General features: G+C 38.7%; 1 protein-coding gene across 6 annotated transcripts in view; it reads right to left on the bottom strand.

Annotated features, from left to right (window-relative positions):
- The window catches only part of TMEM131 (transmembrane protein 131), a 180,791-nt gene that overhangs the window by 79,679 nt on the left and 75,322 nt on the right, over positions 1-25,790 (bottom strand). For all 6 annotated transcript variants that reach the window (XM_081484467.1, XM_081484470.1, XM_081484471.1 and 3 more), the window contains exons 4-5: positions 25,595-25,663; positions 9,540-9,663 (exon numbers count right to left, since the gene is read on the bottom strand). In XM_081484467.1, coding sequence (XP_081340593.1) covers positions 9,540-9,663; positions 25,595-25,663 — 193 coding nt within the window. The remainder of the gene's footprint in view (positions 1-9,539; positions 9,664-25,594; positions 25,664-25,790) is intronic.

The raw sequence follows: 25,790 nt of genomic DNA, 5'->3' as shown, positions 1-25,790 counted from the left end.
ATGTAGGGTGCTCAAACCTGCTACTCTGAGACAACCCAGAGGGGTGGGATGGGGTGGAAGGTGGGAGGGAGGTTCAGGAGAGAGGGGACATATGTATATCTATGGCTGATTTAGGATGATATATGGCAGAAACCAACACAATATTGTAAACCAATTATCCTTCAACTAAAGAAAAAAAAAGATCCCTCAAGAAACACGTAGAACAATTATTTTCTTTTTTTTCGTCTTCTAAATAACAGGGAAAATCTATTTCCAAAAGACACTCAAGGATGTAACAAAACGGTGATGAAACAAAACAATAAACTCAGGTTCAGGAATGTAATCTTCCTGTAAAAATTCATCAGCTTTGCGGCAATTTATCTTTTTGTTCCCTTTGCTGCAAACTTTAAAATAAATTTAGTTTGACTAAAGAAAAAAGAAAACAGTAGGAAAAGGTAAGGAAGGCAGCACAAGGCGTGCTAACTTCGGTTTCAAATTATTTGCAGTGAAGTTTTTCATCTTTGTACCATATCAGTCCCTGACCACCTGCTCCCTTGGTGATCTCACCTAGGTCGGGGCTTCACATCTTTACTGGTGACTCCTACACTTCTTTTTTTTTTCAGATTTCTCGATTTTATTTTAATTGGAAAAACTCAAACCAGAATGTGAAAACAAACCAACAAATGAAAGTCTCTGAATAGTCCTCCCTCCTTCGGTGAATGCTTCTCCTTTGCCTTTGAGAGCAGTGGCTGCGCGGGGGAAGAGGGGGGTCACCGTTAAGCTACTTTTGTTTTAATTAATTTTTTAATTGAAGTATAGTTGATTTACAATGTTGCCTACACTTCTATTTTAAGCCTAGTCCTTTCCCTCACACACCAAACTTAAATACCAATTGCTTACTTGGCACATCCACCTGGGTGTCTAGGAGATACGCCAAATCTAATCCATTCAAAACTGAACTACTGACTACACTCTTGAAACCTGCTCTACTCTCAGCCTTTGCATCTCAGTTGATGGCAACTCTGTCCTCCCAGCTGCTCAAGACAGAATCTCTGGAGTCACTCTTGACACTTCTCTTCCTCTCAATCCCACCTCAGAAAATCCTGCTGCTGTCTTCAAAATACATCCCAAATCTGACAGCTTTCTTCATTTCTTCTCTCTGCTTAGAGCAATCTTGATATTCTGATATTAGTTTATTATAATAATAATCTAATAATAATCCAAAACTAATAATAACCCTGATATTCTGCAACAGCCAAGATAACTAGTGTCCTTTATTCTCCCCTTGCCCTTCTTGAGTCTATTTCTGATAAACAGTGATCCTCATAAAACATAAAGCTATCGTTCATTCCTCCACTCAAAACCTGTGATAGCGTCCCATGTCATTCAAGATCAGAGCCCAAATCCTTATTACAGCTTACAAGGCCCTTCACAGTCTGTCCCCTATCACAACCCCTTTACTTCTCCTCTCACCCTTGCTCACTCTGGTCTAGCCACACTGTCCTCTTTGCACACTAGTCATGCTTTCATATCAGAGACTTTACTTCCTGAGCCCTCTGTATGAAATGTCTTCCATATATTCCACTTCCCTGCATACATCTCCTTCAGTCTTCAATTGTCACCTTCTGAATGAAGCCTTCCCTGACCCTGCTATTTAAAACTGGTGGTGTAAGACATTTCTCCCTTTTGTTCTCTTTAAAATAACGTATTAGATATCCATCCACAGCAGAAGTGCCTCTGTGGGACTTGTGGGATCCGGTGACATACACCTGAAGACGTGGGAGCCATCTTGCCCACCTGTGTATCTGGAAACAGGCGAACAGACTTCTGCAGAGGCTGCGGAACCAATGAACCTACCCATCCCGTCTAGTTGCAGCTGGGAAAGGACCTGCAGAGTGCTGACCTGGGAAGACACCACTGGACAAGAGATAACCTGCAGAGTCTACCTTTCCCAAGGAGGCATTTCAGCATGCCACTGGAAGCAAAAAAAAAAAAAAGAATCTGGTTGTAGTGGAGATAGTAAGAGGAATTTTCCCCAACCCATGCTAAGGCAACACCACATGAGACAGTGACCTCTCCTGGGATGGGAGGAAGAGAGGAGAGCACCCTGGTAGATTAATTCCTAGAAACATACAACCTACCAAGACTGAATCAGGAAGAAATAGAAAATCTCAATAGACCAATAATAAGTAAGGAAATCGAATAAGTAATCAAAAACCTCCCCAAACAGAAAACTCCAGGACCAGGTGGCTTCTCTGGTGAATTCTATCAAATACTTAAAGAAGAATTGATGCCAGTCTTTCTCAAATTCTTCAAAAATTAAGAAAAGGGAACATTTCCAAACTCATTTTATGAGGCCAGCATTACCTTGATACCAAAGCCAGACAAGGACACTACAAGAAAACTATAAACAATATCCCCGATGAATATAGATGTAGAAATTCTCAAAAATTATTAGCAAAGTAAATGCAGCCACACAACAAAAAAGCGCTTGACGAAATATATCTCTTCATGATAAAAACCATCAACTGAGTACAGAAGAAGCATACCCTGATATAATAAAGACCATATACAAATACCCAAAGCTAACATCACACTCAGTGATGAAAATTTGAAAGTTTTTCTTTAAGATCAGAAACAAGACAAGGGTGCCCACTCTTAGTCTTATTCAACACAGTACTGGAAGGCCTAAGTTAAAGCAATTAAGGCAAGACAATGAATAAAAGGTATCAGAAGTGGAAAATAAGAGAAAAAGTTGTTATTTGCAGATGATACGACATTACATAGAGAACATCCTGAAGACTCAATCAAAAAACTACTACAACTAACCAACAAATTCTGTAAAGATGCAGGAGATAAAATCAATACATAGAAACCAATGTACTGGTATACTGGTGTGTAGGCTATACACCAATAATGAAACATCTGAAGAAGAAAAAAAACTTTTCTATTCTCAGTAGTATCAAGAACAATACTTAGTAATAAATTTATCCAAGGAAGTGAAAGATCTGTATGATGGAAACTGTAGGACCTGATAAAAGAGACTGTAAGAGACAAACAAATGGGAAGATAACCTTCGTTTGTGGCTCAGAAAAGTCAGTATTTTTAAACTTTCCACACTAAGCAAACCCATCTACAGATTCACTGCAATCTTTATCAAAACCAATGGCATTTTAAACAGAAATAGATAAACAATCCTAAAATTTGCACAGAAACAGAAAACAATAATAAGAATATCAAAGCTGAAGGCATCATACTTCCTGCTTTCAAAGCACACCTTAAAGCTAAAGAAATTAAAACAGTATGGTTCTGGCATAAAAGTAAGACATGTAGACCAGTGGAACAAATAGAGAGTCCAGAAATAAACCCCTGCATATACTGTTTATCTAATATTTGACATGAGAGCCAGGAATACTCAAAAGGGAAAGGTTGTATCTTCAATAAATGGTGTTAGGAAAACTGGATAACCACACACAGAAAAACAAAATTGGACCCCTATTTTATAGCATTCTCCAAAGTAACTCAAAATGGATTAAAGATTTAAAATATACCTCATACCACTAAACTCCTAGAAGAAAACATAGGAATAAAACTCCTAGAAGAACATAGGGAAAAAACTCCTTGACACTGGTCTGTACAATGATTACAATATGACATCAAAAGCAGAAGGAACAAAAGCAAAAAATCAGCATGAAAATGCATTAAAAAGCTTCTACATAGTAAAAGAAATTATCAATGAAATGAAAAGGCAACCTATGGAATGGGAAAAAATATTTGGAAACTGGACTTCCCTAGTGGTCCAGTGGTTAAGAATCCACCTGCCAATGCAGGGGACACAGGTTCAATCCCCGGTCCAGAAAGATTCCACGTGCCATGGGGCAAATCAACTCTGGTATCACAACTATGTGCCCATGCTTTAAAGTCTGTGAGTTGCAACTACTGAATCTATGCACCAAAATTACCAAAACCTGAATACTCTAGCTTTATTGACTATGCCAAAGCCTTTGACTGTGTGGATCACAATAAACTGTGGAAAATTCTGAAAGAGATGGGAATACCAGATCACCTGACCTGCCTCTTGAGAAACCTGTATGCAGGTCAGCAAGCAACAGTTAGAACTGGACATGGAACAACAGACTGGTTCCAAACAGGAAAAGGAGTACATCAAGGCTATATATTGTCACCCTACTTATTTAACTTATATGCAGAGTACATCATGAGAAATGCTGGGCTGGAGGAAGCACAAGCTGGAATCAAGATTGCTGGGAGAAATATCAATAACCTCAGATATGCAGATGACACCACCCTTATGGCAGAAAATGAAGAGGAACTAAAGAGCCTCTTGATGAAAGTGAAAGAGGAGAGTGAAAAAGTTGGCTTAAAGCTCAACATTCAGAAAACTAAGATCATGGCATCCGGTCCCATCACTTCATGGCAGATAGATGGGGAAACAGTGGAAACAGTGGCTGACTTTATTTTTCTGGGCTCCAAAATCACTGCAGATGGTGATTGCAGCCATGAAATTAAAAGACACTTACTCCTTGGAAGGAGAGTTATGACCAACCTAGACAGCATATTAAAAAGCAGAGACGTTACTTTGCCAACAAAGGTCCATCTAGTCAAGGCTATGGTTTTTCCAGTAGTCATGTATGGATGTGAGAGTTGGTCTATAAAGAAAGCTTAGTGCCAAAGAATGATGCTTTGGAACTGTGGTGTTGGAGAAGACTCTTGAGTCCCTTGGACTGCAAGGAGATTCAACCAGTCCATCCTAAAGGAGATCAGTCCTGGGTGTTCATTGGAAGGACTGATGCTGAAATCTGAAATTCCAATACTTTGGCCACCTGATGCGAAGAGCTGACTCATTGGAAAAGACCCTGATGCTGGGAAAGATTGAGGGCAGGAGAAGAAGGGGACGACAGAGGATGAGATGGCTGGATGGCATCACTGACTCCATGGACATGGGTTTGGGTAAACTCCGGGAGTTGGTGATGGACAGGGAGGCCTGGCGTGCTGCAGTTCATGGGGTTGCAAGGAGTCAGACACGACTGAGGGACTGAACTGAACTGAACACTCTAGAGCCTATGCTCTGCAACAAGAGAAGCCACCTCAGTGAGAGGCCTGTGCACCACAACCGGAGAGTAGCCCCTACTTGCTGCAACTAGAGAAAGCCCATGTGCAGTAACAAAGACCCAGCAGAGCCGAAAATAAATAAACAAAAATATGTGCAAACCATATAATGGATAAGAGGTTAATACCCACAATATATAAAGAACTTACACAACTCAATAACAAAAAACCAATCTGATTTAAAAATGCACTGAGGAACTAAACTGCCATTTTTCCAAAGAAGACATCTAAATGGCCAACAGAAACATGTAATGATGTTCAATGATTACCAGGGAAATGCAAATCAAAACCACAATGAGATATCAGCTCACAACTGTCATTAACAGAAAAGTCTTGGTGAGGATGTGAATATAAGGCAGTCCTTTCACACTGTTGGTAAGATTGTAAATTGTTTCAGCCACCATGGAAAACGGTATAGAGATCCTCAAAAAATTAAAAATAGAATCACCATATAATCCAATAATCCCACTTGCGTATAAAGCCAAAGGAAATGAAAACAGGATATTGAAGAATACATGCACTTTCACGTTTACTGCAGCAATATTCACAATAGTTAAGATATGGGAACAACTTAAGTGTCTGGCAACACTCGAATCGATAAAGAAGTTGTGGTGTATACTCATATCCAATGGAATATTATTTGCCCATAACAAAAAAAAATCCTGCCATTTGTGATATGGAGGGCCACAAGGACATTATGCTAAGTGAGACAGACAGTGAAAACAAGCACTTATATGTGGAATCTAAAAACACAGAACTTATAAAAGCAGAGAGTAGAATGGTGTTTACCAGACTCTAGGTGGTGGGGAAATTGGAGAGATGTTGTTTAAGGGGATAAATGCTGTTTGAGGGAAGATTTTCTACATTTTATAAAAAATAGCATCATATTCTATTCTACAATGTGCTTTTTTTACATACTAACATATTATTTCATATAAACAGATACAAATCTGATTATCTGTATAATAATATTTGCATATTACTGGCTCTACCACATTTTGTTCAATTCCCAATAACATGTATGGATATCAGAATTTAACCTGAAATAGAACTAAAAATGTCCAGGTCTTTATATATAATTAAAAATTATCATTAATAGCCATTAATGACCTTCAACCCATAAGAAGAGATTATTATATTAAGCATACTAAAATAAATGAGTAAAAACTTCATTTTAGCCACGGGTTGAAGCAAAGTTTATCCTAGTTAATCTTCAAATTAACCCAAAAAGGTAATCCAACAAAGGAAAAATACTTTTTGTTTGCTTACTAATAAGGGACCCATTTCTATAATTCTTATGTTAATCAAAATTTGACTATTACAGAGTATTAAAAATATCTGTATTCTTTGTAACAAGCCATATATTATGTATTTTATGGTCACTATGCAGTCTAGCCATGAAGATGAACAGGTCTAAACTGCAGCTTTAATATTCTGTAATTTTAATTAGACAATTATAGTTAATCAAGATAGTTATAACCACAAATAATTATTAGGAGTTATACATAGAAAAATAAATTGTCACACAACCACATTCCTTTTATTACCCTTGTTCTTGACTTCCAGGTAAGATGTATTATTTATGTGTGGTTAAAAAAAAAATGGTTATGTAACACTTGGCCTTTTAAATAATGACTACTCTTTTTTGTGTTTCCTACTGGTTAGTTAATGCATGTATGATACTGGTTAATAATCAAAAACTTAAGTGAGTTACAGAAAATGTTTTATTCTCAAAGAAATATGATCTGACCAGGAATTCTAAAGATGACAAGACAACTAGACTTAGGATAAATATATAGAAAGGGCTTGCTCTCTTGGACATGAGAAACTCTTTTCATTTTTCCCAAAGGCTCTGATAATAGGCATAAAATTAAGTGGAAGAGAAATAAGGTTCCCTCTTCTCAAGAGTTAATTCCACCTCTCCACTTCTTGAGCTTCTGGAGTCAGTATCTTACTGTAGGGAATAAAGATGAAAAGCAAGAAGAATAAGAAAATAACAACTTAAGACAGCACAGATTTTGGCTATCTCCTTTCATGCTAAATCTAGAGTACCTAAATGTAAATTCTGATAGGTATAAATTATTTTATTGTTTAATTCCATCTCCTGACAGGAGAAAACATAGATTGGCTTTTAACTTGTTCTTTGACTACATACACATTCAGTTTACCTTTTGAAGAATTTTCAGAGACTATTTTGTTTGCGTAAGATTCATGTGTTGAAATAAGTCCCTAGGAGAGCCAGTCCAGAAATGTCAAATTGGTGACCTTTAACTTGTTTTCTTTGGTCTACACTGTCTTTCAAAACTGACTTCATTTATCATTTGTAAATATCGGGAGATTATCATATACAAGTCCCTATTTCTGACTCTTCTTGGAAAATCCTAACTGTGCATGAGCTTACATTCCCATGTGGCCACACTGGCTAGAGTGGAGTGAGGGCTGGTCCCTCCGGATGGGCCACATGCTCTGCAGGTCACCTCATTCCACTTGGTCTGCGCTGTCTACACGGCCCCGGTAAGAATCTATCTGTAACTCTGCTATCTATTTGGTCTGCTGTGTATTGTGACAGGAACACTAAAATGTTTAAAAACCCTGGCCTTCAACAATTATGAAGCTTGATGTTTAGAAACAACAAAACATTGCTTGAATTAGCAAATTAAGCTAGCAAGATAAAAATAAAATCTGTAGTGTAGCTGTAAACTACTTTTAAACTGTTTTCATGACTCTTTACTATTTTGCCTTTTAACCCAATATGTCTCTATACTTTGGCAACGCCTGAAAGCTGGATGATTCCATCTGTACCTAAGTGTGTCTCCATACACAGACTAACGTATATGAGCCACACTGTAGCTTCATATGACACAAATCCCTGGGGAAGCCAACAGTACACCTAGACCTTCAACTTGGTTCCTGTCACTAACTGCATGACGACAGGCAAAGCCATCTGGGGTTCAGGTCTTCATCTGTAGAATGAGAGTCCCAGGGTAGATGAATATACACACATGCCTCTCCTAGCACTGGGGTTCAACTGTTGAGACCATCACTACATTCATAAAAATAGTGGAAATATCTTTTAAACAAAGAATAAGCAAATTAAAACTTATCAGTACAATAAGCAAATTAAAACTTTATCATCAATATATGCTGACTTATCCATTCCTTGTTTACAAGATAGTTTTCAGTTTTAAAAATGTCAAGATTATATGCCTTGTTTTTACACTAGAAGTTGCTACTTAACGATAACATGTGATGAAACAGGATTTTAGAAATGTAAAAATTGAAATAATTGATGAAAATTTATATGCTAAAAATTAATTATTTAGTTATATCTCTTCCAAGGAGTCAGGGAAAACCCCGGGAAGATGAAAGTAGACTTTGTTAATTTACTTTCCTCTGATATTTGCTATTTAGGTAATTATTTTGGAAGTCTACGTATTAAAGCTTAATGCATTCTCTCAAATTCAAAATTTATTAAGATCAATTTTTTGTCAAAGTTTTTTTTATAGTAACAAGTTTGCATAGTATCTATAAAAATGATTATAAGTAAAATTTTGGAGGATACGTGTGTAGATAGAATCCTAAACAGGCCCCCAAATCTCCTGCCCTCACTTTGTAACTGTGAATATGAGGAGATATCACACCTGTGATTTGCATTATTTGATAAAAAGGATTCTGCAGATACAATGAGATTATTAGCCAGCTCACTCTAAGTTAATAAAATAAGGAGACTACCAGGTGATTTTGACCCAATGACATGATGAAAGCAGAGTTTTCTCCACTGGTGGTGGAAAAGGAAGCCAAAGATTTCTGAAGCATGAGCAAGATGTGACACACAAGTGCTGGTTGAAGATGGTGACAAGGAGAGTGGGACTGAGAAAGGTCTCTGGCCAACAGCCAGCAATGAAATGGGGACCTCAGTCCTACAACCACAAGGAACCGACTTCTGCTGACAATGTGAATGAATCCGGGAGTGGATTTCCCCTGAGTCTCAGGTCAAGGACTCAGCCCAGCTGACATCTTAACTACAACTTACTAAACCTGGAGCAAAGAACCCACTGAAAGGTGACTTACAGAACCACAAGCTAACAAGTGGGTGTTTCTGGTGATTTATTACTCGGAAAAAGAAAACTAACACAGTGCTGAGGATTCACCTACTATTAGGAAGGAAAAGAAAACCAACTGAAGATATGAATGCTACATTTTTCAGAGTGCTTAAGTTTCAAAGTTGATTTGTTAGGCTGTTTCATGTTAAGAAAAACAATGTGTGCTGAAGAGCAGAAGTGGTAATTTTCAGGAAATGGGGCAAACTGAAGTCCAGAATAAATATGAAACACTCAAACCAGATTTTAGTTACAGTAAGATAAAATTATAAAACAGATCTAGACATTTCACTTTCAAACTAAAGAAACATCAAATGTAGTGGAGAAACTTACCCTATTTTGAAAAAATGATGCATGAAAATGTGATGTTGTAGCAGATATTGATACTAAAGTAATAGTTTCTTCAGAACTAGGATTATGTAAGTAAACTTTTTCCATTTTTGGCATTCCAACTGGTCTGTAAAAACAAAAAGAAAATGGTCACAAATATTCAAAGACAATTTACAGTGCTAGAGTTAATTTCTGGTTGTTAAAAAATTAATCATCAAAATTATTAGACAAATACATACCCAAATATACAGACTTACTTATTACACTGATTTATATCTAAAGTTACACATAAAATGCATTCATTAGCTATTCAGCAAATAAAATTTCTGAGTGCCAAGTGTATGTCCCACACTGAGCCAGGTACTGGGAGGTAAGGGGGCAAGTCTCCACTCGGATAAAGCTTACAGTCTAGGAGGAAGCAGGCAAGGAACCAAATGGTCAGATCCCTTTCTTCCTGCAACACTGCCTGCCTCTCTACTTCTGAATCTTCTCCTTCTCTCCCCAAATTCCACTGATAAATGCTCTTCAATTTAGAAGGAGAACTTTAGTGGCAAAGGTAAATGAGTAGATCTGCCTTATGAGTTAGGAGCTATTATCTTCATTTTACAGGCGAGGACACCAAGGCACAGAAAGCATAATAACATGCCCAAAGCTACACTTGGAACCTCATTTGAATTCAAGTCTTTTGGCTCTGGTCCCTGCTCTAACAGTAGAAAGCACACACTCAAGATCTGATATCCACAGATTTATTTTAATGTTCTCCTTAGGATCCAAGGCATAGTTTGTCTTAAAAGTGAAACCTCCTCAGTATGCAGTCCTTTAAGTACTTTTGTTGCTAATCATGTTTGTACAGGCTTTCTAACTCCATAGCTTAAGAGAATTCTGTAATGTAATGTAAATTACATTTTTTCCAGAGTGCTCTCTAGTTATTTAATTGACACCTGTCTTACTTCCTCAACAAGATTATCAGTACTATAACAACAAAGGTTATGATATACACGCATTGTGTATTCCTCATATTGCCTAGCACAGAACCAGGCATGTGGTGAAAGTGTGCGTGGGCGAGCCTGCTCACTCTGCCCCAATCTGTGACCTCAGGATTGTGAAGGTCCCTGTCACCTGGCATCAGCCTCAACAAGTGACTCCCTATGTTTCCACCACTTGGGTCAGGCTGGCTCCATGTTCACGACCCCCACACCTTTACCAATGTCTCTGCTCTGTGTTTTCCTGCCTATCCTCTTTGTGAAACAAAACCCTCATGTTCCAATTCAATTACAACTTTTACAAAATCCTCTTATACAATCATTTTGGCCTATGTTTTCTGAAATTTTATTTCATCTGTATAAACCTCAAATTGTAAGTAGCTGGCAGAGCTAGAATTGCTTTATATGTGGAATAGTGCATTCCTGAAGCTGGAAAAGTTAAACCAAGAATTAAAAATAAGCATAATGGAGTATACGTAGAGAGATGTGGCAAGATACTAGGAAAATGAGGTAATTATATAGAAAACGAGAGAAAATATTAGCAATAAACATAGTGTATATAGGTAACAGATTGGATAGGGAGACAAAAATCTGTTCATGGCTGAGAAAATGAGATTGACAATTTAGCTCAGAATTCAGCAAGAAAGAATACATATTTAGAACATTTTAAAAGACAAGAGCTATAAAAATCAAAAGAAAAACAGATATGTAGGGCATAACTAGAAGTGGAAATATTTGGAAAATAGAGTGTAGGAATATCTGAAGAATATGGACAAAAAATGGGCATAATTCAAAATTTAAAAAAAGAAATAATTCTTGATTATGAAATGTCAACAAGGAGAGATGAGGAAACCCTGTACTTATACACACAGTAAAATTTAAGAAGCTGTAAGAATTCTTCATACATGATGGATGTAAGTTTCTTAGGAGATATTTGCAAATATTTTCTTCCATTCTGTGGGCTATCTTTTCATTTTCTTGATGGTATCATTTGCAGCACAAAAGTTTTTAATTTCTATGTAATCCAATTTGTATATTTTATTTTTTTGTCACTTTTACTTTTACTTCTGGAGCTGTATCTTAGAAACCACTGCACAAAACCCACTGCAAAATGGAGATATATTCCAATGTTTTCCTCTAAGGTTTTATAGTTTAGCTTTGTTACATTTACATTTAGCTCTATGACACACTTTGTATTAATTTTTGTGTAGGGTATGAGGTAGAGATCCAACTTAATTCTTTTGCGTGTGGATATCTAGCTGTCTTAGCATCACCATCTGTTGCAAAGATTATTCTTTCTTCATTTAACGGTCTTGGCACCCCTGTCAAAATCAATTTACAATACATGTAGAGTTCTATTTCTGGAATATAAATTCTTCCCCACTTATCCACACTGCAGAGTTACAGGTTCTTGATTACTAAAGCTTTGTAGAAAGTTTTTGATATTGGGAACTGTCAGTCTTCCAATGCTGGTCTCCTTTTAAAACATTGAGACTGTTTGGCTATTCTGGACCCTTTTTATTTCCATGTGAATTTTAAGACCAGCCTGCCAATTTCTGCAAAAAAGTAAGTTGTGGTTTTGATGGGGACTATGTTGAATCCACAGATCAATTTAAGGAGTATTGCCATTCTCATTTGTGTTTTCTGGTTTACGAGTATGGGACAGATTCTATATACTTAGTTCTTTAATTTCTTTTGATAATGATTTGTCATTTTTAGTTTACAATATTACTTTTGTTAAATTTGTATATAAGTATAAATACTTTATTTTTGATGCTATTATAAATGAAATTGTCTTAATTTTAAGACTGTTCATTGTTAGTATATAGAAATATAATATTTTTGTATCTGATGTTTAGTTGCTAAGTTGTGTCTGACTCTTGAGGCCCTATGGACTGTAGCTTGCCAGGCTCCTCTGTCCACAGGACATCACAGACAAGAACACTGGATTTCCAGGGGATCTTCCTAACCCAGAGAGTAAACCCATGTCTCCTGCATTGGCAGGAGGATTCTTTACCACTGAGCCACAGTGTTCAAACTATCAAGGGTATGCTCAAAATCCTTCAAGCTAGGCTTCAACAGTATGGGAACTGAGAATATTCAGATGTTTCAGCTTTCAGACGTTTCAGCTGGCTTTCGAAGAGGCAGAGAAACCAGAGATCAAATTACCAATATTCACTGAATCATGGAGAAAGCAAGAGCATTCCAGAAAAAAACATATAATTCTGCTTCACTGATTACACTAAAGCCTTTGACTGTGTGGGTCACAACAAACTGCAGAAAATTCTTAGAGATGGGAGTACACCTTACCTGTCTCCTGATGAAACCTGTATGCAGTTCAAGAAGCAATAGTTAGAACCAGACACGGAACAACGGTCTGGTTCATAGTCTGGTTCAAAACTGGCAAAGGAGTACAACCAGGCTGTATGCTGTCACCCTGCTTATTTAACTTCTATGCAGGGTACATCACACAAAATGCTGGGCTGGATGAATCAGAAGCTGGAATCAAGACTTCTGGGAGAAATATCAACAGTCTCAGACATGCAGATGATACCACTGTAATGGCAGAAAGTGAAGAGGAACTAAAGAGCTTCTTGATGAATGTGGAAGAGGAGAGTGGAAAAGCTGGTGTGCAACTCAACATTGAAAAAAACGAAGATCATGGCATCCAGTCCTATCACTTCATGGCAAATATTACAGAAGGGGAAAAAATGCAAGCAGTAACAGATTCTCTTTGCTTGGGCTCCAAAATCACTGCAGATGGTGACTGCAGCCATGAAATTAAAGGACACTGGCTCCTTGGAAGGAACGCTATGACAAACCTAGACCATGTGTTAAAAAGTAGAGACATCACTTTGCCAGCAAATGTTTGTATAGTCAAAGCTATGGTTTTTCCAGTAGTCATGTAGGCATGTGAGAGTTGGACCATAAAGAAGGCAGAGAGTCAAAACATGGATACTTTAGAATTGTGGTGCTGGAGAAGACTCCTGAGAGTCACTTGGACTGCAAGGAAATCAAACCAGTCAATTCTAAAGGAAACCAACCCTGAATATTCACTTGGAAGGACTGTTGCTGAAGCTCGAACACTTTGGCCAACTGATGTGAAGAGGTGACTCACTAGAGAAAATTCCGATGCTGGGAAAGATGGAAGGCAAATGGAGAAGGAAGTGGCAGAAAATGAGATGGTTCAGTAGCATCACTGACTCAAAGGACATGAATTTGAGCAATCTCTGAGAGATAGTTGAGGACAGAGGAGCCTGGCGTTCTACAGTCCATTGGGTTGCAAAGAGTCAGACATGACTTAGCAACAGAACAATAACAACATATTGATCTGATATCTTACAACCTCCCTGAATTCATTCATCCTATATTTTTAAAAAGTGGACTGCTTAGGATTTTGTATGTACAAGAAGATAACATCTAAAAATAGATAGTTTACTTCTTTCCAAATGCCATTATCAAAAGTGGGGTATCTAAGTCCCCAACTATTACTACTGAATTGTCTGTTTTTCCCCTTTAGTTCTGTCAATTTTGCTTCCTGTATTTTGGATTTCTGTTGTGTGTTTAGTTTTGTCTTGCTTTTTTAATCTGACAATCTTGGTCTTTTAACTGGTGTGTTTAGACTATTTATATTAAATGCAATTTTTTATGATTAAAGTCTATCACTTTGCTAGTTATTTTCTATTTGTCATATCTCTTCTTTGTTCATAATTTTTTTAAAAATAATTTTTATTTATCTTTGGCTGTGCCGGGTCTTCATTGCTGTGCAGGCTTCTCACTGCGGTGGTTTGTTGCAGAGCATGGGCCCTAGGGTATGTGGGCTCACTAGTTGCGGTTCCCAGGCTCTAAAGCACAGGGTCAATAGCTGCTCTGTAGCATGTGGGATCTTCCCAGACCAGGCATCAAAGCCAAGTCTCCTGCATTGGCAGACAAATTCTTTTTACCACTGAGCCAAGGAAGCCCCCATAATTCTTTACATGAAGAATTTTCTAGTCCTGGCCCAATTAAACTAGAAATCAGATAAACAGATTCTCTACAAATAAACAGAGCAACATGTGTAAGCAACTCATGGATCAAAGATGAAGTCCGAATAAAAATTAAAAACCACTTGCAAATGAATCAAAATGAAGAAATTAACTATTAAAATTTTGTGGTATACAGTTCAAGTTGTGCTTAAAGGAAAATTTATACATGTAAATATACATATTTAAGAAGAAGAAAGCCTGAAAATTAATGAGCTAAGCATCCATGTCATTAGAAAAAGAATAGCAAATTAAACAAAAGAAAGTTGAAGAAAAGAAATAATAGAAATAAGAGTGGAAATCAATGAAGTAAAACACATAAAAGAGAGATGATATATGAAGTCAAAAATTACCATTTTGTGGGTAGACTAATAAATTATTAACTACTTGGCAAAACTAATAAAGAAAAAAGAGAAGGCATAATATCAATATCAGCAGTGATGAAGAAGACATCACTACATCTAAAGTTGTACATTAAGTCACATTTCACTTAATTCTCATATTCTGTATCATCTAAACTAACACCAAATGTAACATATCACCACTTTATTCATTTCTTCAGCAGCTTCATCTACAGCTGACTCAGACTGTTCTACACAGTTTGCCTTTTCCAGGATGGGAGAACAACACCTTCTTTCCATATTAGGGCTTTGCTGGTGGCTCAGTGGTAAAGAATCTTCCCATACTACTCTAAAAAGTCAGGTTCATATGCACATGGTCCACAAATTATATAAATAAAAACTCTTCACTGTCTTCTGTCAACATTTAACACATTTTCTAAGGGTTTGATGATGATTTGTGCTGCTTTTCATTTTACACACCATTGAGAATTTCTTTATAATGCTGACATGAAGTTTTGTTGCTGTTGAGGTTAAATGCCTTCTGGTGTCTCTAAAGCTTAAATCTAGACATACTCCCCACTCTCAGAGCTCAGCACTGCAGATGCTGCCAGCTCTTGCCCAAAGTGGGAAGGCTGTAGAGAAGATGCACTCCATCAGCAGTGCCCACAGATGGCCCTTGAGAGGTGGGCTCCCCACAGAAGAGTCTCCTGCTTTGCAGGAAGCAGAAACCTGGTCCAAAACTGCTCCATGGCTTACAGCCCAGCCATCATGAGGCCCTAAATCTTTCTGTAGTTTAAATCTCAGCCACGAGGGAAAGATCCAAAGATGAACCAAGGTTTGTTCCTGAGGCAGGGATGGAGGGCACCTAGAGGCAGGTCTGGAACAACGCATGGTGAGGAAGCAGGAGGCCTAGTGTCCTCAGGAGCCCCAGTGCATGGGCTTCCTCCTGCCTCAGGAACCAGACCTCTTAACCAACAGGCTCACTGATCTCAGGCAGGGGTCACAACCACAAAATAAAAGTAGGTACAGATACAGCTGGGGCTTCAAACTTTGGCCTTGTTGCGACAAGAAGAATCTTTACAAAGACAACAGAGAAGGGAAAACTCTTCTTCCTCAAGCCTTATGCACACATGTAAGTGAAATGAAAATACAGAGAAATAAACAGGTCCTCCTTACACCCTGTAAGTTCACCAATTATGCTTTTTTCAACAAATGTTTTTGTGTGTGTGTTCAACTCTGTGATTCCATGGACTGTAGCCCTCCAGGTTCCTCTATTCATGGGATTTTCCAGGCAAGAGTACTGGAGTGAGTAGCCATTCCCTTCTCCAGGGGACCTTCCCAAACCAGGGATTGAACCTGGGTCTCCTGCATTGAAGGCAGATTCTTTACTGTTTGAGCCATCAGGGAAGCCCTTTCAACAAATATGCTCTTAAAATTCAAATATTTTGTACACTACTTGGCAACGAGTGTTTCTCCTATGAATTTGTTCTTAATGTTTTTCCTCCTGTGACATCAGTGCAGTCAATCTCAGTTTAGATGAAATAGACACGGTGTAAGACAGACAGGTAATCTGGAGGATCCTTGAAGAAGACTGCACTGAAGATGGCCAGCTAAAGGAGAGGACTTGGGTAAGGAAACAAGCCTAGAGGTTCTCGGAGTCTGGAAGTGGGGTGGGTCAGAAAGCTTGCTTTGCAGTGCTGCTGAGGTTGGCCGTGCTCTTTCTTCTAGCGATCAAAGAGTGGAGGCCCTGGGCCACACCCTCCAGAAATGAACCTTTGCTCAGGGGAGAAGGGTCATCTACTTATACTGCTCAGAGACATCCGGAGTACGTCAGCAGGCTATTCCAGCCACACATCTCATGGGAGCAGGCTTTCTGCAGCTACGGGTGGTCCACATCATGGAAGCAGAGGGCATACTCCTTGGATGGACCTGCCTACAGAGCTCATACAAACAGCTCTCCCTGCCTCTCCCTCGCCTCAGTTTCCTCGATAAAGTAGGAGACTAAGGAGAGAGGCCACACTAAAACCATGGAAAACTATGGTCAAGTACTAATACAAATTTACTTGTAAATAAATAGGCAGTACATCAGTTTCTTATGTTGCCTAACAAAGTACCACAAACTGAGAGGGTGAAAGTGACACCCATTTATCATCTGACAGCTCTGTCAGGCACAAGTCTAGGCAGAGCATGACAGGTGGATCTGCTTGGGGTCTCGGGCATCAAAGCTCAAAGTTCATGCAGGTTGTTGGCAAAGTTTAGGTTGCTCTCAGTATCTTGCCATGTGGCAGCTTAATTTTCAAAACCAACACAAGGAAACTCCCTTGCATCAAATACCTCTCAAGCTTCAAACCTCTGACATTTCTGTCTCTGACTGCTACACCCAGAGTTAGAGGGCTCGTATGATGAGGTCAAGCACCCAGATTACCTCCCCAATCTTAAAGGTCAACTGATTTGGGACTTTAATCACACTTTCAAAATTCTTTACAGCAACATCGAGGTTAGTGTTTGCTTGAATATGATTGGGAGGAAGTGTATGTGCTCCTTAGGGACCAGGAATCTGGAGGCCATCTTAGAATCCTCCTGTCATAGGCATCATGTATGACTGCTTGGCAAGACAGGTAAGACGTGAAAATAAGACAAAGATTTTCAAAGGTCTGCTAGTGCCGGTCCTGCTTGTTTCCATTATCAGCTGCTTCAAAGTAGGGCCAAGGGGGTTACTGTGAATTATTTAGAGATAGATCAAGCTGAATTATACAGCTGTTCTCTGTTCTGACTAACTGCCCATATTTTACAAGAGTCTGAGACCCGAAAGAATTAAGAAGAAGCACTCATGAATTAGAAATGAGCTTGGAAAGTAAGCTGCAATTCTGTGGTCAATGGCCATTTTTCTAGCCACAGAAAGATGACAATGCAATGCCACAGAATAGCTGAAGAGATGGCTGGGCAGCTGCCCTCAGACAAACTTTATGAACGGCAGTGACAGAGTGGTCTATTAACATCACTTCTGGCAGCAAGTTGCACCAAATCAATATGCAGTACTCTGTAACACTCAACTACCACAGAATCTGACCATCGTCTCAAGCACATCTGGTAAAGAATCTGCCTGCCAGTGGAGATGTAAGAGATGCAGATTTGATCCCTGGGTCAGGAAGATCCCCTGGAGGAGTAAATGGCAATCCATTCCAGTATTCCTGCCGAGAGAATCCCAGGGACAGAGGAGCCTGGTGGGTTACAGTCCATGAGATCACAAAGAGTTGGACACGACTGAGCGTCTGAGCACAGCACCTCAGGCTGAACTAGGGTGTTGGTAGAACAATGGGAAACTGGAAAGCTAAAAAGCACCAAACAGCCCTTTAAAAGAGATGGCCTACTTGATTTTCTGGGAATACCAGAAAGTGATTAAGAGGAAATGGCCCTCATAAACTGACTTTAACTTGACAATAAAGATCCCCATTTATAGCAAGTTTATTCAATTTCCACTTTTTTAGAAAGCCATTAAGTCTCTACTTTAAACTTTAGACTTGAAACCAAGATTCTCTGCACTTAATAATTACATAAACCAAAGAACTCAATGAAACAAGTTCTCACCCAAAGAATCTTTTAAAACTACAGTAAATGTTTGAAAAAAGGAGTTGTTATGGAAACAGAAAAATATTTAACAGCACTGGCATATGTAACTAGGGGAGTGAGTAAAGGGGAGGGGTGGTCATGTCCAAGATTTCTCCAGGCTGTTACAGACAGAGAAGGAAAGGGGGAAAGGAAAGAAGGAGGGAGGGAGAGAAAGGTAAAGGAAAGGGGGAAAAGGGTAGAATTAAAGAATACATTTAAACAAAATGGATGAAAACAAAGAAAGCCTACTTTTGAAGAAAGCTAATTTGATCAAACATCAAAGACCTAGAGGACAGTAGGGATGAGCAGGGTAGTGAGAGGACTCAGGCCATGGAGGTTTAGACAGCAGCCACAGAACTAGAGTTGTGTCTTTGCTGAAGGACGGGAAACCATCTCGGAGACTATGATTGACAACCTGGAGTGGGAAATTTCATCCAATTCAAAAGTTCTTCCAGATACCGTAAAGGGTGTTTTAAAATGAAGAGTGACTTCTGGTTTAGCAAAACTGACCACAAGCAGTAGAAACAGTTCACAGAAAACATAAGGCAAAAACTTTAGTGTGTAAGTAAAGGTACAGTATAGTGAGCAATGATTTCTGATTACTTAACAATTTCTGGAAAAAAAAATAAAATGTTCGGTTAAGGGTACTTCTCAAGTCTTAAAATTACTCAGACATATGAAGCTAATGAAACATTTATAGCATGGGCATTAATTAAATCAGCACATAACTGGATCAAGAAGAAAAGGTATAGTAAATGTTTACTGAAGTCCAGCAAAAGCACTTGGGAGAAGGCAATGGCACCCCACTCCAGTACTCTTGCCTGGAAAATCCCATGGATGGAGGAGCCTGGTAGGCTGCAGTCCATGGGGTCGCTAAGGGTCGGACATGACTGAGCGACTTCACTTTCACTTTTCACTTTCCTGCATTGGAGAAGGAAATGGCAACCCACTCCAGTGTTCTTGCCTGGAGAATCCCAGGGACGGGGGAGCCTGGTGGGCTGCCGTCTATGGGGTCACAGAGAGTCGGACACGACTGAAGCGACTTAGCAGCAGCAGCAGCAGCAAAAGCACTTAAAAACAAAACAAATTTAACTGTAGCAGAAGAAATCAGCAGAAAATCTTGCTGGACTTGAAGATAACGTATGGCATGTATTATGTATGAAATACATGCTAAATATGTAAAGATAAACAGTGTGTATCACGAATTTGAGCAAACTCTGGGAGACAGTGGAGGACATAGGAGCCTGGCAGGTTATAGTCCATGGGGTCACAAAGAGTCAGATACAACTTAGCAATTGACCAACAACAGTCTACGGCCATACCACCCTGAACGCGCCCGATCTCGTCTGACCAACAACAAATTCATCTTGATAGTCTGGTCTAGCAGGAGAGCAGACATCAAAAGAAACAATTAGAACAATAACCAACGCTTTGACAGAAGTTAGTAGAGGATGTCAAGTGTGATGAAGAATTCAACTCTAGTTTTGATGCCTGATTACAAACAGTTTTCAAGCCCCACAATGTCCCTTCTCCTTATGTCCCACATCTGGGTAAGCCCACAGGAAAGCCTGTATACTTTCTCTCTTGGATCTATTGAAAAATTCAGACCATGAAAGTCCACCCAGCCTCAACCCCTAACCACAGGATTCAAGCCAGTCTCCTTTCTCTGCTCTCTCAAGCCATTTTTCAGACCTTGGGAGCCTACCTTGCTCTCCCCAGAAAGTTTCACTGCATGCTCAGTCGCTAAGTTGTATCCAACTCTTCACGACCCCAAGGACGGTAGTCTGTGAGGCTCCTCTGTCCATGGAATTCTCGAGGCAGGATTACTAGAGTGGGTTGCCATTTCCTCCTCCAGGGGATCTTTCCAAACCAGGGATGGAACCCACGTCTTCTGCATTAGCAGGCAGATTCTTTACCCCTGAGCCACCTGGTGAATTAGCCTTGACACTAAACCAGCTTTGGGGTGGGGATCCAACCCAGCTCAGTGGAGTGAACACAACAGCACAGAAGCAGTGAGGGGGGCAGTTCCTACCTCTGCTAGGCAGGCTGGGGAAGGGATGCTTTAGAGAGGAGGAAGGTCATCAGGGGTTCTCCAGGCCAGGGAGGTTGTGATGGACTCCAACTGAAGCTGCTGCCCACAGCAGACTACTCTTTCTCTGAGTGAAACCCTGATAATTACAGAGACACCCCCTGGAAGATACATCCACTACCAAATACTGTCCTCGTTTGAGGGGTAGGGTGGCTACCTCACCTATGCCAGGGTGATGACTGTTCTACTCTGAGATTTTTCAAACTAAAGTAAAAGAAGCTTTATTATTCCCTGATGGAGGGAGGCTACAAGAATGTGGGTCTGAAGAGTAGTCAGTCAATTTGTTCCCATCACTGTAGGAAAAAGATACGGGCAGTGAGACAGAAGCAGCCGACAGCAAACAACGGGAGATAAGAGACAGGGAGAAGGGCCTGGTGGTGCTGGACAACATGCATCCTGTTGTTCCCAGATCCCACTGTGACTCTGAACTTTCTGCAAATACATTATGGTCCTTGGAATTCCTTCTAGTATATCCTCATCTTTGCCTCAACTAGTTGCAGTTAGAGTTCTATCATTTCAAACCAAACAACTACAGCACTGTAGTTGACCAAAATAGAGGAAATACGGCACTCTGTAATTACTGTTCATTTTCTTAGAATACCAACAATGGGCTTTCCTGGTGGCTCAGATGGTAAAGAATATACCTGCAGTGTGGGAGACCTGGGTTTGATTCCTGGGTTGGGAAGACCCCCTGGAGGAGGGCATGGCAACCCACTCCAGTATCTTGCCTGGAGAATCCTCATGGACAGAGGAGCCTGGCAAGCTTGGTGCTATGGTTATGGAGAATGCCCTTATATGTGGAGATGTTTGCCAAAACCTACAGAAATGAAATATTATGTCTGCTACAAGTAATTTTTAAAAATCAATAAAAATATGGCTATAGGAAAACTTTTAATTACAGAATTTAGTTTAAGAATATATTTACTATCTGCTCTACTTTTCTGTATGGTTGCATGAAACCATGCATGAACAATTCCTTTTAGAGACAGGAGCCTTTTAAAGTATGTATAACACACCTGGAGCTTTCAAAGAGTTTGGCCCTTGCCTTAGCTAAGAGACTCCCAACAACAGCTGGATCTGTGATTGCCCTGCTTCCTTGGAATCCAGTCCGAGGCAACTGTCCCTTCCTGAGTACCTGCCCTTGTACACTGTGGGCCTGCTTAACCAGCACCCACAATTATATTAATATAAGTCAATTCCTCAAAAACTCTACATACATAAACACATACAGTCATACACTCCCTCACACACATACACACACATATAAAAATCTATGACTGGATCTATTCCTCTGACTGAACCCTAATACCCCTGTTCACATTTGCCCCCAACTCCTACTTCTACTGATTCACTTCTGTGAGATCCACTTTATGAGATAAAAACAAACTGTTCAGGGCTCTCAGGTTGGACACAGAAAGTTTAAATTAAGGATAGAATTTGTTTTTCATTTCGACTTCTGGCAGCAGCATATAAACCTGCTGCTTTGGGAAGCAGTCCAGTGTAACTATGCTGTCCCTCTTCCGCGCTGTCAGTAAGAGCACACAGTCCGCTTCAAACAACCTTCCTCACTGTATGACCCGACCTTGCCTGTCCTGGGATTCATCTGTCTGTTCGCACATGTTCAACACATCATCCACAGCTGCTCTCAGCTCAGGACGTTTCCAGTTCTCTGGGATCAGCACCAGTCTCTTAAAGAAATCTCATTTATTTCCTCTCTGGTTGTACATTAATTCACTGATTCCTATCAGTTCTCTTTGTGCATGACACTCAATTATTCTCTAGCCTAAATCTTACCTAAAAATGTTTCACTTTTTGCATATCTTTTCATCTCATAATTTTGGACTCTCTTCTGAAACTCATGGCTGTGTTTAAAGCATTAGTTTCAGTACTGATTACAAAACAAAAAGTTTAAAACAATAAATGAATTTTTAAAATGCATACATACAATTTGCTGTTCTTTGATACTATAAAATAACAGAAAATTTTATGGAATCAAAAAAGACATGGTATATTATGTTTAGAAAGCAGGTTACAAAATAGTTTATGTTCAGAAAATATTGTTCTATTTCTGTAACTCAATAAATAAATAAATACAGATACACAGAAAAAGGACTTAAAGGATAAAAGTTCAGTGTTAATGTTCTGAGTGGCTGGATTACTGGTCATTTTTTTCTTCTTTCTCTTAATAAGCATTTTCTAAGTTTACTACAGTGAACATGTACGGCTAGCACATCAGGCAAAACCCCAGCAAATTCTGTAGTAGTGATTTAATAATCCGTGGTCTAGAACAGGAATTCTTCACTAGCTCTTAAGGATCCAGATACGGACTTGGAGGGGGATGGCTATAAAACCCTTGAACTTGTATGCAAAATGTTATTTTGTGTGTATGTAAGCATTGGGGAAAGGAAGGAAGAGGTTGTCATAGCTTTCATCTTCTCTTAAAAAAAAAAACACCATGATCCAAAAAGGGTTAAAACTAGTCTAGAATTTTGCTTGACTTTATCTCAGTTTCTTCTATTTGGGGGATGGTACATTTTTTAAAGTGTTGAGCGACAGATAATTTGAAACAGGCATTACCAATTCCAATTCAGATATTTAGTATACCTGAACATTTCTTTATCTTAAAGGATTCACGACATTTTTAAAACTCCCTTTAAAAAATGAAGTGAAAAACACTGGGTATAACTTCTGAAACAATCTCTCTAGAATGGTTATTGCTAAGCTTTTCAAAGTAAGAAAATTCACTGCATTAGATTTTAAGTTTTGCTCCTGTCCACTGATCTCCTGTCCCCAGGCTCATGGTGTCATCACAGACATGGCCCATGCCAGGGTCCTAGACTGGAGCTCAGCAGCCTCCCTTTTCATTCACTCAGGATGAGAACAAACTTAAAGACAATTTTACTCATCACTGTTTTTAAAAATTTTTTAATTTAGAATTTAAAAATTTACTCATCATTGTCTTTCTTGCTGAAGATCAAAGTGCATGGCATGTTTCATTAAATATGTTGCACTTGATAGAAGGAGACTGGGTGACACATCACTGTGATCACATTAAGAACTCGATGTTTTCTTGCCTCAACATTGTACCTCAACCTTTTTACAGGACAGGAACAAGAGTGATGTATTTCCTATCTGAACATTATGGTCTTTGAATCCAATACCCACAAGTGAGTTTTACTATTCATATAACGACTGTTTGCAAACACTGATTCCATCTACAGAAGGAAGCATACAAACTTCTCTTTATCCCCTCCAAAATCCATGATCTTTCTAAGAATATAAACACCTGAGAAGATGGAGTTGCTAGCACATAGCTCTTCTGCTAACTGCTCTACCATGGTTCTGTACAAGTATGACTGACACATTTGAGTATTCTAAGTTTGAGATTGTAAAGAAATTATTTAAATTTAATGTCTTTACTAGTAGAAAATGGTTAACAACAACTCTGACAACATTAAAAAGAAATGGCAGTTTTCATTTATTGACTCAACAGATCTGCATACAGTTCCTATTACCTTTCCCTTTAAATTATTTTCTTCTCATAAATGCTGGAGAGGGTATAGAGGAAAGGGAAGCCTCCTACACTGCTGGTGGAAATGTAAACTGGTATAGCTACTAGTAGGTTCCTTAAAAAACTAAAAATAGAGCTACCATATGATCCAGCAAGACCATTCCTGGGCATATATCCAGAAAAAAACATAATTCAAAAAGATATGTGCACCCCAATGTTCACTGCAGCACTATTTACAATATCCAAGACATGGAAGCAATCTAAATGTTCATCAGCAGAGGAATGGATAAAGAACATGTGGTACATATATACATGGACTATTACTCAGCCATAAAAAAGCGAAATAATGCTATTTGCAGTAACATGGATGGACCTAGAGATTGTCATAGATTGTTATACTGAGTAAAGTCAGAGAAAGACAAATATCATATGGTATAGCTTATATGTGGAATCTGAAAAAATGGTACAAATGAACTTATTCACAAAACAAAAACAGTGTAACAGATGTAGAAGAAAAACTTATAGTCACCGGGGGAAAAGAGGGGTTAGGATAAATTGGGAGACTGGGACTGATGTATACACACTACTATATATAAAACAGATGATAAGGAATTAATAAGGACCTACTGTATAGCACAGGGAACTCTACTCGATACTCTCTAATGGCCTAAAAGAGCAAAGAATTTAAAAAAGAATGGATGTGTGTACATGTGTAACTGATTCATTTTGCTGTACACTTGAAACAAACACAACACTGTAAATCAATCTTACTCCAATAAAAATTATAAAAAAAGAAAGGGAAACAAAAAAAGTTAAATTAAAAAAATCGCCTTCTGTTAACTTATCAGAGTAGCATTTCTCTAGTAGTTATATCATTTAAGATGTTCTCTTTTCCTACCTGCTAAATTGAGTTGGAACCAAATATGGGTTGAAGACTTGTGTTCCCCTCAGGGTACCTGAGATGTGCAAAACCTGAGATCCAGAGGTAGAAGGTAAGTAGAACCATGGTTTGAGGAAGTAAATCTGTGGTTGAACCACACCTTCCTATAGGATCTGCTTTAGTTTGGCTTTCTAGGTTGGTGATAATATTATTTATTTGATGATGTATAAAAGTTTGCACCTTCAAAGTATATGTATCAAACAAATTAATATATTCTTCTATATCCACAAGGAAAAAATGTTAAATAATAAAGATGGAAATTAAGTGCTAATCAGAAAGGTAACCCTAAGTTTAATGTTGCTTCTAAAGATAGGATCCTCTGAACCAGAGACTCGAAAGTGTAAATATTTTTCAAACTTCAAAAGTTAAGAGTATACGCTTGACTCATAATAGACACTTACTTCCCATGTTCAAACTGTATTCAAGGTTATTTACTTTCCTGATGACTTGAACATGTAACTTTCTCATACAAGATATCATAGGCAAAAGGCAAGACCCAGGCATGCATAAAATACATATAATGGTTTAATGGAAAACTATGGTAAAAAATACTTTGAACTTACTGTTCATGGAAATCCAGCATTGGTGGCTCAAATCGTATAGGTCTGCAATTACCCCGGTACAGAGAGATACTGTAAGCAAAAAGAAAACAGTGTTAAGAAGCAATTTTTCAAACTATGTATTTCCCCAAACCAAAGTTAGACACTTGAGTTTTTTTCATGAGAGGGTATCTACAAAAATGGAGTCTAACGTATTAGA

The sequence above is a fragment of the Giraffa tippelskirchi genome, chromosome 4 (genome assembly GCF_054371585.1).
Source record: "Giraffa tippelskirchi isolate mGirTip1 chromosome 4, T2T-mGirTip1v1.2.pri, whole genome shotgun sequence".
NCBI lineage: Eukaryota > Metazoa > Chordata > Mammalia > Artiodactyla > Giraffidae > Giraffa > Giraffa tippelskirchi.
This window is presented reverse-complemented; position numbering and strand designations above follow the sequence as displayed.